The 15,620-nt window shown below is 39.3% G+C and overlaps 1 protein-coding gene across 1 annotated transcript in view; it reads left to right on the top strand.

Moving 5' to 3' along the window:
• Positions 1–15,620, top strand: part of LOC121527891 (melanopsin-A-like) — a 53,858-nt gene that overhangs the window by 17,588 nt on the left and 20,650 nt on the right. Inside the window, exons 4-6 of the mRNA XM_041814919.1 lie at positions 5,672–5,875; positions 14,862–15,033; positions 15,364–15,525. Coding sequence (XP_041670853.1) covers positions 5,672–5,875; positions 14,862–15,033; positions 15,364–15,525 — 538 coding nt within the window. The remainder of the gene's footprint in view (positions 1–5,671; positions 5,876–14,861; positions 15,034–15,363; positions 15,526–15,620) is intronic.

The following is a 15,620-nucleotide window of genomic DNA, read 5'->3' on the forward strand; positions in this document are numbered from 1 at the left end:
TTGAAGGAACATTGGTAAGGTAAAATGATGTACGCATCTTTACTCTCATTTAAAAAGAAATGTGAATTAGTTCTGATTAAACTGCTGCTTTCCTACAGCTACATCCCAGCTAATAGCTACCACAGCAGCAGCTATTAGATGCACCAGGCAAACCCCTCTGGTAATGATTGCAAACCCATGCTGAAGCAGACCTGGAGAAGAGCAAAAACATTTTCTGTCATGAAAAGCTTCCAGTTTTGCTCTCTGCCCTTGTTCAAGACATGTTGTCCAGTTCTGGCAAAGCCGACACTGTTGCTACGTCCAAACTAGTCACTCCACTAGCAGCCATTGTTAATACGCACTCAAACAACAACTAACCCCTTTCCCTCTGTGACTGTCACAAACTCATACCAAAGCGGGCCTGCAGAAGAGCGAAAACATCTTTGACATCATGAAACATCGTGTTGTTTTTATTTTTTATTTCAAACAGAAAAAATGAGGTCCAGGTCTACTAAAACCGATACTAGGCTAAAGCTACATCAAGGCTAATCACTGCACTGGAGGCAGCCATTGCAAACAGCTTTGAGTACAGCTAAACTCTGCTTGTAGCTACTGCCTTGTTCTCTTCAAATCATGCTGATTGCTCCGAACTGTTTGGTTTGGCACAATCATTGCAGACTGGAGATTTTCAAGATGGATTTGCCTGATGACAGAGATGGAATCAGGTAAACCCATCTGCTTTGCAAGGTTAAAATATTTGGGATCTCAGCCAAAGATACTACATTACCCATAATCTTTCTATAGCTTCGTTTCCATTACCCTGAGAAATGCATAAAATTGGGGAGCAGGTGGCCTAGTGGTTAAAGGCGCTCCCCATGTACACAGGTGGCCTGGGTTCGAATCCGGCCTGAGGCCCTTCACCGCATGCCTCTCCCCCACTCTTGACCCTGTTTCTGACTCTATCCACTGTCCTCCTCTATCTAATAAAGGCACAAAAATGCCCAAAAATAAATCTTAAAAAAAAAAAAAGAAAGAAATGCGTAAAATCTTAATAGCGCAGTGAAAAACTGGTAACAGATTCACCTGAATTTCTAAAAACCCCTCAAATATCGCCAAAAAGTTTTAAAGCTCTCATGAAGAAGTTTTGCAGACATTTCTATATAGAAATATATGGCAAAAGTGCAATGGACACACTTTTTCCACATTTACAAGTCACAGGACGTGAGGTGTCACATGATCAGTTCACTCCGAGACAACATGGCGCGATACATGCAGACAGAAGAAGAGCCTGAGACTTTTCTTAACATCATACTTATATCCTTATACATGGCTTTTGCCTTACATACAGACTTTGCCTCTGAACTATAATCTGTTGCCTTTGTCTTTTGTTCAAAATTATCAAGGCCACCACTGTAGATGTATTCATAACCGTACCAACCAACAGGTTTTGAACATCCAGCTTCCTCGCAGATGAGATAAGACTCCCTTCAATGGAAATGCATTCAAAGCACAATTGTAATTAGTCAAAATTTAAGAAATATCACTTTTTTTGGCGAAAAACTGTGATGGAAACCTAGCTTGTGTCACATCACTGATTGGTGGGATCTCTGGTTATCATGGAGATATCTACCGAGCCCGTGAACGAAAGCTGTCAACTGTTGATGAATGCTTGCCGCCGCAGTATGAAGCAATAATGCTCACACTACGACATATTACATTATCATTTCAGATATAATCAGTACAATAAAGAAAAGTGTAAAAAAGGGGTAGAAATATATAAGTGGTCTTGTACCAATGCTTTTTTCTTGGTTTTCGAATGCTATTTTTGCTCCAAATCAGTATTTTATAGTCACGAGTATTCAGGATTTGGGAAATGTCTATGGGGGATCTGAATGGTGAATTTCACCTCTGGAATCAGGGCCACCAAAAAAATGGGCAGGCAATGTTGAGCTCTATAGCCTAACACTGGCTTTTCACTTTAGCAGGTTTCTCTTGTGCTTCAAAAATGATGGCAGAAGTGTTCATTTGTTGATATTATCGTGAAGAACAAAGTGTCTTCATGTCATTAACTTTCCCACCATAAAGAGTATTTAAGAATACAAAACCCTGTTTAAAAGCCAATAAGCTTTTGGGCGACGGAACATGAGCATGGCCAACAAAAATACATGATCCTTGAAGCACTCTGCCATTTGAGAGGTTTTCTGTCTTCCATTGCTGTCCTTGTTTTAAAAATATAAAAAAAGGCAAAATGGTACCAAAAGCAGAGCTGGTCGGTAACCAAAAGAATGTTTCTGAGTACTGAGCTGAGAGAATATTTCAACTCTCTAAAAATAAGCCCCAAGTCCCATCACCCAGGCGAGGCTGGGCAGACATAAATAAAACTTCTCTCTTCTTTGTTTACTGACCAACTACCGACATAATATAACTGAGTCAAAAGGTGGTTAAATTACATAATTCTCTGAGATTAGATTCTATGATTTACTCTAAACTTATTTCAGTACCTCATTAAATGCCTCGTACATTCCTGAGATATTTGACATATGTTTGTTATCTTGATCTTAAAAATGCCCCAGGACTTTAAAACATACTGCAGCTCCTCTCTGGAGGACGTCTGCTGTTCTTTAGGAGTCGATCTGGACTTCATTATCTTCAGTAACTTAAACATACAGACAGTGCAGTGATGTGATATATGTTCAATTACCTGAGCAGTGTTTGTTTGGATTTCTTCACGCTGGCGACACACTTCAGATTTTGTCTGGTGTTCAGATGTGATGACTTGGTGCTGTGATTACATGATGTGTGACAGGTTGGCTGTAATCACACATGGAGCCCGAGGGGACGGCAGCTGATAAAGGAATGATTGAGTGTTTGTACTTTATCTGTGTGTAGAAAGTCTTATAATCAGATTTCCTCATACATTATGGATAAGTTTAACGTAATTATAGGCGGTATAGATGTTATGGAACAAGAAGAGGCCTGTTAGAAGTCTTGTCAACACTGCAGCAAGAAATCATGCGCAGAATGTCAGCATATGATAGGTTATTTACTGTAAGTCCTTCATAGATTAATAATTCAAACACTAATACCATATGCTGTTTGCACATGCCACACTTTCTCTTTCCTCTCTCCTGATACCTCCATATTTTGTCTCCAACCACCTTTCCATCCATCTTTTATCATGCTGCTCCCTGACTTCACCCAACGCCCTGACTCATACTTCATATTGTGCTCCCGTTCCCATAAACCTGACCTCATTTCCCCTTTCTTTCACCTCCAATTCCCAACAATTTTTACTATTCTATTTCATCTTTTGTCTTTCCCTCTGATTCTCCTGTTACTCCTTCTCACTTCTACTCTTGTTTTTCCCAAATCTCCCTCCACTTAAATCTTTACTAATGAGCTTTGTGGTTGTAAAATACAAAAATGGCTCATTGCTAAAGCCTGAACTTAACAATTGAGAGATGCAGAGCATCACAACCATCTCTCTCAACATACTGAAGACCCAACTGTAACAAAGCAGTTGATTTTTTGTGAACCAAATTATACTTCATATAGAAATGATGAGATTTGGTTCAGCTAAATCAACCACACTACTAAAAACCCACGTACAAAGGTTTTTGATTGCTCTTTAACTATGATGTCTACCTAGTGGTGGTACTAGAGAGATACATGGAAGATTAAAAAAAAAAAAAAAACATTATAGGGATAATCATCCAAGGCAGTGATTCCCAAAGTGGGGCCAATGGCGAGGAATTACAGGGGAGCACAGCAATGCCAAACATGGAAAATTTTGTGAAATAAAAAATAGGGTCTTACAATAAATCTACAAAAGACATCATAACGATTAAAAAAAGGAAATAATGATTAATATACAATGGGCATCAAGGAGAGAGCCACACTTAATGCTTTTACTACATCCTAGCAGCTTGAGATGAGGTGTTTAATGAATATCCACATATACTGTCATGTGCATTAGTTTTAGGCATGTAGGGCACTAAAGATTCATCACAGAACTGATGTGCTACAACTCAGGGCTGGAGAAGGGGGAACTGAGTCAAGCCTGACACATGTCAACACACGTGGGTCGCTGGGTGGCCAAGGTTAAGCGTGACAGTATTTCTTTTGTCTAAGTCTTTCACCTCTGGTAATACACTTGGAGATCACCAGCAGTTTTAGCAGCCCTTGATCCATCTACAAATCAATCAGGGGCTTGTGGCAACTCTTCTAACCACCTGGACGGGGCCAATTAGAGTGACCACAGGACAGTGGCTTACAGTACAACTAAATCCCTATTTCCTGCACCTTTTACATGCTGAAGCAAGCCAGAAGAAGAGTGAAAATATATTTACATCATGAAAAGCTTGCAGTGGTGTTTCTTGCTTTTTATTTAATAAAGAAATGTGGTCAAGTTCCAATAAAACTGCTGCTACACTCTAGCTTTATCCGAGCTAACCGCTATGTTGGCAGCAGCCATTTGAATGTATCGGCTTGCAGTAAAACTAAACCCTCCCATAGTTACCGCCTCGTTTTCCTCAAATGATGCTGATTGAATAGGTCAGTTTTCAGACCTGGTATAATTGTTTAAACTGGAGCTTCACAAGATGAATCTGCCTGGTGATGGTCATGTAATCAGGCCAGTCTATCTATCTATGTATCTATTGATCTAACATTGGTGTCCAAAAACATTGTCAGTGGGGGGTGGGGGTGGGGTGTTGGGGGGGTGTGAGGCTTTGTCTGCTCTGAACTCCACTTTTGTTAGGTACATATGGGAGGGCCTCCCAGTGGTTGGGAAACACTGGGATGGGTGAACATTTCAAAATAAAAGTATGTCAAAACAAAAAGCCCAACTTCTGTGTTTTTACAATTGAATAAGAGAGCTAGTTGACTTATATAAAGTATAAAATGAATAATCCGAATGGTAAATCTACTGGTGAATTAATGGACTGTATTACTTTCAGAAGAAAAATAAATCATTATGAACAAAAGCATGAACTGCTGTAGGTATTGTTCCATGTACGAAGCATGACGGGTCAAATTTTCAGTTTAGTAGAACGGATTATATATAACTGTATGTATGACCAAACTAATTATTTCTTAAAATAATATAGATTGTCTTTTCCGTTTAAATGATTGGACCAAAAAAAATTACAGGAAATTAGCTTGTCTTTTTTTGTTTGTTTATTTGTTTTCAAAAACAAATAAAATAAAAACTGTTTTTTCAAATGGTGTTTCTGGTCATCTGGTGAGTTTATGGTCAAATATTCCTTCTCTTGTGTCTTGTCCTGAGGGAAAACAAAGCTTTTGTGCTGCTAAATGCCCTAATCTGTTCGTTAGCTAGCTGCTAATTGTGACCCCTGCTTTTGGGTGCTTGGCAGGTAATGAACACTTTTTATAGACCTGTCTACAGCAGTCTTAAACACATGAGGTGAGACCTAAACAGTAAAAAATTTGAGTCATTACAGCCTATTTTATTGCAGTCCGTCATAGTTTCTAGCTAACGTGGCATTCTAAGAAAAACAAACATAGAGTGTTAACAAAAAAAACCACAGAAACCTGTCCGAACTGTCTAAAACGAGGTTGTAGGTCTATAAATGCATTTAGCTGCATTATTTCAGCTGCTGCCACGTAGCTACAGGGTTTTTCCGTTAGCTAGAAAACAGTGTTGGCTAACGTGTGTCCTCTCCTCCTCCAGGCTGTGAGCTGTATGCTTTCTGCGGAGCTCTCTTTGGTATCTGCAGCATGATGACACTGATGGTGATTGCTGTGGACCGCTACATCGTGATCACCAGACCTCTGGCCTCACTGGGGGTGATGTCTCGAAGGAAAGCCCTGAGCATTGTGGCAGGGGCCTGGGTCTACTCCATGGGCTGGAGCCTGCCCCCCTTCTTTGGCTGGAGTGAGTAAAGCATGAAGCAGAGTCATTATTGATCAGGGTGATTCCTCTGTGGGATTGTGCTGAGCTCTCTCTAAGAACAGAACACCTTTACTTTTAAATGAGTCAGTGTGTAACTTTCTCCTGATAGTTGAAAGACTACATCTAAAGATACGACATGTTTTTTCTTAATGTGACAAATCCATTCAACAGTAACTCTGCTATCAGGGGGCAGATCATGTGCTTAGCAAAAAAAGCTAATTGATGGTGAGCTTGAGGAGTTCTACCTTCTCCCTTTTTTCCTTCTTCTCTTGTTATATACACTCTTTAAAAAGACAGTGAACTGGCTTTGAGCAAGGCTTTTTGGCACAATTTCAACTTCTTTAACAGTGAAAAGAGACAGAACAAAAATTGAAGAATTGAAACCTCCAGCAACACTTGAAGCATATAATGACTTTTTTTTTGTTATTGAGGGAAGTTTTCTGTCTTGTAGATTTAATTTGTTTTATCAAAGTAGAAAACATGTTTATAATGATAAACACAATGAAAAGTATTTAACAGAGCAAAACTCAAACGTAAGGTGGAATGCTACACACGCTTTATTTAAATCAACAATGATTTTATAAAACTTCTTACTTGTGGGCGTCTGTTGTTATTATGCTGAAAGATGCTACAACACTCAGATTGTTTTATTGACTGGGTTCTGGCAAAAAAAAAATAAGAGACAAAATCCCCCATTTAACATCCAAGTCCACACCAGATCCTTCCCAGGATAAAGGTACAGCACCTAAGCCAGGTGAGCTTTCTGCGTGCAGCAAGCTACCTTTTAATTGTTATTGATCTAAGAATTTCTGTAGTTATTCATCTTGTTGCACGCATTTTGAAATGGTTCTGTTTAACTGTTATTGTTTCATTTTGGAGTTTTGTACTATCTTTAACTAAAGTCTAAAACACAGAGCAGTCTGGCTGCGCACTGTACATCTGACGGTCACTCTTACAGACCGTTCATCTATCCATATAGCTTTGAGAAGAAGAGCTGTCATTTACCAGTACAACATATTTCCAGTTTTAGTTGTTTTTTCATTTAACTTTATGAAACTCATGAAATATCTACATTGCAAACATTACAGCCTAAGCAACATTTAATAAATAAAACAGAGAAATAGGTAAGAGGTCTTATAAAATTACAAAAAATATATAATTTTTATTATTATTAAATTATGTATAGACCCGTTTTAGACGTAATGGCTCACTTTAGCTTCATTAGCTTTAGCTAAAGCTAATATAGCTACGCTAGTTACGTAATTATTGTTACAGCATAAGCCAATGTAGCTAAGTTAGCTGCTTTTTGGGCTTAGCTTTATGTAGCCAGGTTAGCATTAGCAACGTGGGCTTGAACAAACATTTCAAAAGCTAATTTAGTTGCACTGATAATATAGATGCGTAGCTTATGTAGCTGCTTTGTGAGCTTAGCTTTAGCCTGCTTTATTAAACATTTTCTAATTAGGCTTTGCTAACCCTAAACAGAAGTTTAATCTGATTTTACTCAAAGTTTTTGTGTGTATTTCTGTTCTGAGATATACGATGTCTAAGATGAACGGTCTGTGAGAGTGACCATCAGAGATGAACGGTCTGCAGCCAGACTGTCTTGAAAAAACAACTGCTCCACAACATTACACCATGTTGTTTGACGTACGTCAAGTGCTAGTCCCTGGAACACAATAGCAGCAACGCAAGACTAAACTCCCCACCAGCCACCGCTGGGCTAGTAGAGTCAGTGTTAATTTTGTAGACTAAAACTGTGACTAAAAATGTTCATTGACTACCTTTTTTCCAGGTAAGACCAGCTGAAAATCGATCAGTAGTTATAAAAAGATTAAAAGTCAGTTTAGTTATAGTATTTCATCAGTGTATTTTGAATTGAGCTCAAATGTTTGGGTTTTTGTCAGCTAAAACTAAAACTACTACGATTATAAAGGTTAAAAATGACCATGTTCATTTTATTGCTCTTTAAGAGAGTACTATGTCTCACTCGTATGTTTTTTTTCCCCATTTGTGAGACATTGCATGGACATTTTCTGTTTTATAGGTAATACAATTATTCATATTAATGCTCTTTCCATTAGTACAGGGGTTCAAAAAAAAACTGCATCTTCTTTTATCCATGCCTACTCATGCAGTCATTCAGATGATAAATACCTCAGATTTTATGTTTGTAATATTTACATGCTGGGTCCAGCTACTGCTCAAGTACTCATAGTGGTCATTCTGTCTTCTTTACATTCATTATTGACATCTCCTATGTTAGTTTTTTAATGAACTACTAGTTGGACTGAGAGTTGTGATTGGAAAGACTGAGTTGAAAGGATGCAGTGGGACAGAGCAATACTTTTCACCTTGGGCCAGGAGGCTCAGTGTACCGGTTGTAGTGGGAGAGAGGCTGAATACGCTATCTACAATGGGACATGAGTGCACTGGTCATAGTTGGATGGATAGGAGGACTGGTCATAGTGAATCAGAGAGGCTGACTTTAGTGGATATCATGGGACTGGGAGGCTGGCTTGACTCTAATGCTAAATGAGAATGATCCAGCAAAAATGTTAAACCGAGAGCAGATTGTTGAGGACTCCCTGAATGATGCTCAGAGAGGTAAGCAACAGCTATCGAGAGGGACAGCAACAACCACTCTGTTCCCTAGCAACATAGTTATGTGTGTGTATATGTGTATCAGTGTGTGGACTGAGCAGTGTGTAAAAACTCTGCAGCTCCCTGACGTGTGTTTGTGGCTGCAGCTCATACTGATAGTATATAGTTTAAACATCTCTGGCTGAATATTTTACTCTGCTGTAAAAGTCAGAGTCAGTTCATTTCTGCAGCCTCATACTGTTGGACATATCAGTTTGTTTGCTATAGTGGTTTAGTTTTTAGTTATGTTGAGTTCTTTTGAGTTCCTAAATTCTATAGGACTCTTGTGTTTCCTTATTGTTAGGGAAATATATGTACAATGCAAATGCCGTCTAAACAAATGGAGTGTGATATAGCTTTGAAGGCTTAGAGGCATGATGATATCTGAATGGTGTTTTTGGCTCTCCTGATCCTAACTACATGTGTTGTAATGTTCCTTCAAATTAAGACTTTGTGATTTGCAGAGCCTTTTCTTTTTTTTTTTTTTTTGGCTGGGGGGTTGTTAAATATAACACTTTCTTTGTACACTTTCCCTCCGCTCCCACCTTGCCTCCACTCTTCCCTGCCTTCCTGTTTTATCAGTCTGTGAGACTGACAGCGGCAGACAATTGCTGATAAACATTGGTTTCTGCAATCAATGTTAAGTGATGATCTGCATCTCAAAGTTGATTTTGGTTGTCATCTGTTTGTCTTTTCAGACTGAAGTAAAGCTCTTCTTCAGTAAAGAAGTGACGTTGCTTCTCCTTTAGTTGTACATTTTGAGTGTCACAGGTTTACCCTTTAGTGTCCTAAAGAAGTCATCCCATGCCCTCTCACATCCTCTGCACATCAGTTCTAATTCTTTCATGTCTAAATGAGTTAAAATTACTATTACACTCACAGGTTGTCATTTATCATTTTCACTGGCTGCCGATCTTCAAGACGACAGGGCTTACCTAACATAGGCCTGTCAGAGGGCAAACACCAGAGCTGCTGAAACAAAATAACAGGAAGCTGTTATTTGTTCTCAAAACTGAGGCCATGAGTTATACATCGAAACAAGACATAAATTGTGCAGGTCACGACAAAACAATGTAGGGGTTTAGGATCGTGATTTGTGAGGATGTAGGATATAGACAGAGAATGGAAGAGGACCAAACATGGGGCCCTGGGGCATTTCTTTTGGGAATCTGGAACATGAAACAGAATAGACCAATTGAGACCAATTAATGTTGGATTGTACAATAATTCATGTAATTAGAGTAAGAAACCACAGATGAATGCTGGAAAAGTCCTGCCATTAAGGTGGTGGCAGCATCATTGTTGTGGGGATGCTTCTCAGCAGCCAGCCCTGGAAGGCTTGTAAAGGTACAGGGTAAAATGAATGCAACACAATAGAGGAAAATTCCTGGGGGAAAATATTATTCAGATTGAGGAAAACTACAGCTTTGGAGAAGATTTATTTTCCCGCAAGACAATGACCTGAAGCACAAAACTAGACAGAAATGGTTTAAAGATAACAAGGTGAATGTTCTGGTGCGGCTGAATTTGTAAAGGGCTGTTTATCTACTAAATACTGACTTGAAGGGGATGAATATTAGTGCAGTCACTTATTTTACATTACATATTTTTATTTTATTGACATTAATTTGTAGAAATCTGTTTTCACTGGGGGGGGGGGGGGGGGTTGGTCAAAAAAGCCTAATTATATCAACCATGATTGATTTATAAAATCAGTAAAACGGTAAAACATCCAAGGGGCTGTATCTTTTTTACAGGCACTGTAAGTCAGTTAAAATATGAAATACAACATGATACTGAGGACTAGAAACAAATGTGAAATATGGCAATATATAAATAAACTAAAATTTTTACACATCATTATAAATACAGATAAAATGTTGAGAAGTAGGTTATTTGTGATTTAAATCTTAATGTTAAAATTAATTTGATAAGTGTTAAAAAGGACCATTGCTTTAATTAGCACTTAAAGGCAGTATTAACAGATGAATTTTCACATGACTCCTTTTACAAATATTATTGAACATATATTCTGCCTGTTTTAAAAATGATCATTTATTGTGAAAATCTTTTGAAAGATTTCAGTCATATCTTTAGCTAGTAATTTGTTTTCCTACTTTCAAGCTTGCATTTTAGAGGACTGTTTTTCATTTCCAATTACTGAATAAGCATAAAAGTGAGCATTATCATATTAATTCAAACAGAAAGGACACAGATGTAGCAGACACTTCAAACTCCTTTTGTTGTTCTATTACCTACATTGACTCTGTTAGTGTGACTGTTTTTCCTCTAAAAGTCTCTTGTGGTTTGGAGCCCCTACCGCCACAACAACTTCACACAACATGCAATAAAACTGACTTATGACTTCCTTCCGTGTCTGGAGGAGAGACAGAGATGGAGCTTTTCAAGGTCTGCTGCTGTGTGATATTTATGTGTGCATGTATGCTCTAGGTGTCTTTAAACTTCTAAGTTAACACTTTATGTCTCTTAATGTTTTTAATGTTTCTGCATGTTTTATCTTTAAGTTTGTTATATAATGATGGACATATAAAAATAGCGTTGTGAGGTCATTCCCAGCACTCCAGGTCTAGGTTTTTCGAGCAGAAACAACAGGGGAAAAGAGCCTCAACTTCTTTCCTTATGGATGGATTTTGCACGTGTCATATTTAAGGCAGATGATGTTTCACTGAGAGAGAACTGCAAATGCTAAAATAGTACAGTTGCTGTCAAATAGTTAACAAAAGATGTACTTAATAGCTGTGCAGTGCTGAGGCTGTTGGATGGTAATGCAACATCACCTGTTTGGCATTATTTTGTATTTGGAACAATCGGTCTTACCAGCTTCATATTTAATGCATGGTAGAGTGGTATATTGGAAGAAAGCACAATATATTTTGATAAAATCTTCTTCAGCCTCAAATAGTTTGGCTTTTTTGTGAGATATTGTGTCAGTTCATAGAATGGTCATCAACCATGGCCACATATCTCTACTTTGTTGTTTCAGCACTGGAAAAGGTGCGACTAAAATCAAAAATAACTTATCCCTTAAGGCCAAAACGACTAATTTTCATGCTTCTGTGCTAGCGAGAGCCAAGGCTGGAGGCAGTATGTTTTCGGCTCTGACCTTCTGTCCAGGCCAATCTAGTAGACTCAATCTCACATGAACGCTTTTCGGGATTTTCTTCAAACTTTGCACACATGTCCACTCTGACTTAAGGATTAACTGATGGAGTTTATTAGGTAAAAGTGCAAGGTATTTGGATGTCTTGTTCATCCCTTGCATGTGAATGTGAATTGCAGGAATGCTTTGAGGGGCTGTCTTCAATATTAGCAAAAATGTCCGCTCTGATAAAGGATGAACTGATTGGATTTTTGAGGTCAATGTCAAAGGTCAAGGCCTTTGGGCTTTTTGCCATTGATGGATACGACAGCTGAAAAGAGGCAGGAAATATGGGGACAGAGAGTGAAAGAAGACATACACGAAACATGCGCAGAGACCAGGAATCGATCCCAGGACCAGAGCGTTGAGGACCAGAATCTCAGCATATAGGTGCCTGCTTCAGCAACTGAGCTAAACCCACACCTGCCTTTAAAATATACTATATTTTCAACCTGATCCTGGAAAATGGTATAATACCAGAGATTTGGAAAGCTGCTTTTGTTACTCCAGTTTTGAAAGCTGGTGATCCATCTAACCAAATTAACTGAAGAGTGATTTCTGAAAGCTCTGTTGTGGCAAATGTGCCTGAAGGTCTGATCTATGACTAGTCAAAGGAATTTTTGTTACAAAATGGCATTTTTAAACAAGTTGAAGTCTGACTTTGGAAAGAAACATAGTACAGTCACTTCAGCTACAGAGGTCATAAATGTTATGGCTCTTAAGAACATTTTTCCTAGATTTATCTAGGGTTTTCGATACCATTAACCACTCTGATATTTGGTTCTCAGTAACAGCATTAAAATGGTTTGAAAATTATTTCAGTGACAGAAACTAAAGTGTTAAAGCTGACTTGTCTGGGTTTTTAAATGTTCAAAATGTCCCACAAGGGTCCATATTGGGCCTGATTTTATTTATTAGTTATATAAGTAAAGTAAGAACACTACTGATGCAAAATTTCATTTTTATGCTGACTATATGATAATATATGCCTCGTCATCTTCCCTAGACAGTGCAACAAATAAACTACAGATGACCTTTAATGTTTTCTAGAGAAACCTTTAACACTTGTACTTGATGCCAACAAGACCAAACTGGTGCACTTCTTAAGGTCTAAGTCCCAAGGTCAAGATAGTGCTCAGATTTTTATCTTAAACAGTTTGATTGAATGTGTTCAAGCTTATTAATACTATGGCTTTTTGCCATAGAAAGTCTGTTTTTTGGCTTCCTGTCAGGTTGTTGTGTGTGTTGATGCTGATTGGTGCTGGGCGTTCTGACCATTTTTCTGGACTTTTTGACAATTGATTTTGGATCACGGTCACTGGTTTAAGTGCTGAGAGTGTAGGTTTGACCCCTGCCTGATAAAGAAGTGGATTTTTTTTCGAAACATACTGGAACCGACTAGCTACTAGCTGCATTTCAAACAGCCGACCAGCTGACTAACAGCTGGCTGTGCTAACAGCTGTCTTCACTGAAAACATCCACAAAACAGTCGGACAACATGGGCTCAAAGAAAATACTAGCAACAGAGAGAGTAGAGAGCATTAAAAAGTTACTCTACTTCCTGACTGAGGACATTTCTGCTGTCCGGCTACAGCAGAAAGGCATCGTGCAGCTGGTTGAGGAGGTTAAAGCCCTTCGTGTATAGGATGTGGAGAAGGATAAGTGCATCACCCTGGAAAGCAGGGTCGCAGTACACCAGGATGATTGATGTTATCATCACTGGGCTACATATCAAACCCCTGTCATACGCTTGAGCGGTGACCGCTGACATCGGGGGTGAACCAGAGGACTTGGATGCTAGCTCCACAGAGCAACAAGTGGCTTCTTTCTTTCAGTCCGGCTTACAGCTTGTCACCCTCTACCAAGGAGAAACACCGGTGGCACTCCTACTGTCATCATTAAGCTTGTGAACTGCAAACATAAGGTTGCTCTACTAAAGCAGGGCAAAAGGCTGGAGGGATCCAATGTTTACATCAACGAGAACCTCACCAAGTCACCCTATTGGTTGCCTTACAAAGAAATTGAGGGTGAAATTGGATTCCCATGGATTCATCGTGAATGAGATGTTCTTGTGTTTCAAATACATGGGCCAGACACGGCCATCGAACAGGCCAGGTGGATCTGGCACCATGCAGTTCCTACACTCTCTTTGGTAGAAGAGCTTTTAATGTTTTTGCTCCGTCATCTTGATGTGAGCTACAGGGTCATTTTAAGCTTGAGCATTGCACTCGTTTAGGGGACTTGTTGATTGATTGATGTAACTTTGTCATGTTTTGTTTTTTGTTATATGTGTGGAACTAACCATGCTAACGTCTTGGCCAGGACTTGCTTGTAAAAGACATGTTTGAATCTCAGTGGGCATATTCTTGGTTAGATTCAAAAATGTCCAATCTGACATTTCTTAAGGACCAGATGAACTGACAAGATTAAGGTCAGAGGTCAAGATCACAGGACAATGTGTTCATCCGTGCTTCTGCTTGTCCCACTACTGTACTTTCACTTTTCAGCAGTTAGACACCTTACAAAGGCGTACACCCATTGGCTGATAGTTCTAGTTTGGTATTTTTTAGGCTAATGACAGTTGGATTTGTGTAGCACCAAGCCCTGGAAACAATGATCTCACCCAAGATTCAAAATTTTGGAACTTGTGCGAATTCTGCTTTGGATGATGCAAAAAAAAAAAAGCAGACTAAAGCTGTATTAGCATAAACACAAAACTCCTGAAAATGTCAAGGTTTGGTGTGTGTGTAAATGCAAAAAGCTAATCTTTCACGATGACTTTACCCAGAACAATTCCTACTAGCCCCCTTGTATTAACTGAGTTCAGGAGTGTACATGGGAAAAAAGTCTTTTCATACCCTTACAATGTGAGAGTGTGAATTTATAACTCAGGGCTGTTGATGGTTTACTTCGACATCAGATCACGGTTAACTGGGGGAGGAGGGTAGTGCAGCCTCAGTGGAGCAGCCAGGGTAAATCTATAAGTATTGATGGAATACAATGTGAAATGCAACTGTGCCTTCAGGTTATTGAACAGATATAGTATACTTGGATGCGTTCATACTGCAGGTGCATACAGGTCAAGGTCTTTAAGATGGAGAGACAACACAGAAACTGACTGAATAATAAATTGATCAGACTCTGACAAATATTTGTTTTCTGCAGGCGCCTATGTCCCAGAGGGTCTGATGACGTCCTGCTCCTGGGACTACATGACGTTCACACCTTCCGTCCGCTCCTACACCATGCTGCTCTTTACTTTTGTCTTCTTCATCCCTCTCTCCGTCATCATCTTCAGCTACTGCTGCATCTTCAGAGCCATCCGGCACACAACGCGGTTGGTTTAGCACACATGTGCAATCATGCTCCTATCCAAGACATACTCTCTGTGTTGATATTGATGTCTTGTTGATTAATGATGTGTCTGGGTTCTTCTATTGATTTCCACTGATGTTGTGCTCGACCTGAACGCTAATACCGTCTGTGCAGGCGGGCTGCCAAAGCAGGTGATGAGAAAGCTGCGTCTGCATAAGAGTACAATATATTTCTGGGTTAATTTACATTTACAGTAAAAGAAAATACTTAAGAGAGGCAAAATAAGAGGGGAAAGGTTCTGATATGAAATGTCAAAAGCTAAAGAAATAAGGTGGGTGTCTGTTTTTTTCAGAGCGATAACAAAGATCAACAGCGAGGGCACAAGAGACTCTGCAAAGAGAGCCCATAAGTTGAGGAGTGAGTGGAAAATGGCGAAGATCGCACTCATCGTCATCCTGCTGTTTGTCGTCTCCTGGGCCCCGTACTCCTGTGCCGCCCTCACTGCATTTGCGGGGTAGGTGTTTGTATGTGTGAGCAACTGCTCACTCTAGTGACGTCAAATCATCTCTGTAAAACTTTAAACAGGCTAAGCACTGTGTTTGTGGCCAC

The sequence above is a fragment of the Cheilinus undulatus genome, linkage group 20, assembly GCF_018320785.1.
Source record: "Cheilinus undulatus linkage group 20, ASM1832078v1, whole genome shotgun sequence".
NCBI lineage: Eukaryota > Metazoa > Chordata > Actinopteri > Labriformes > Labridae > Cheilinus > Cheilinus undulatus.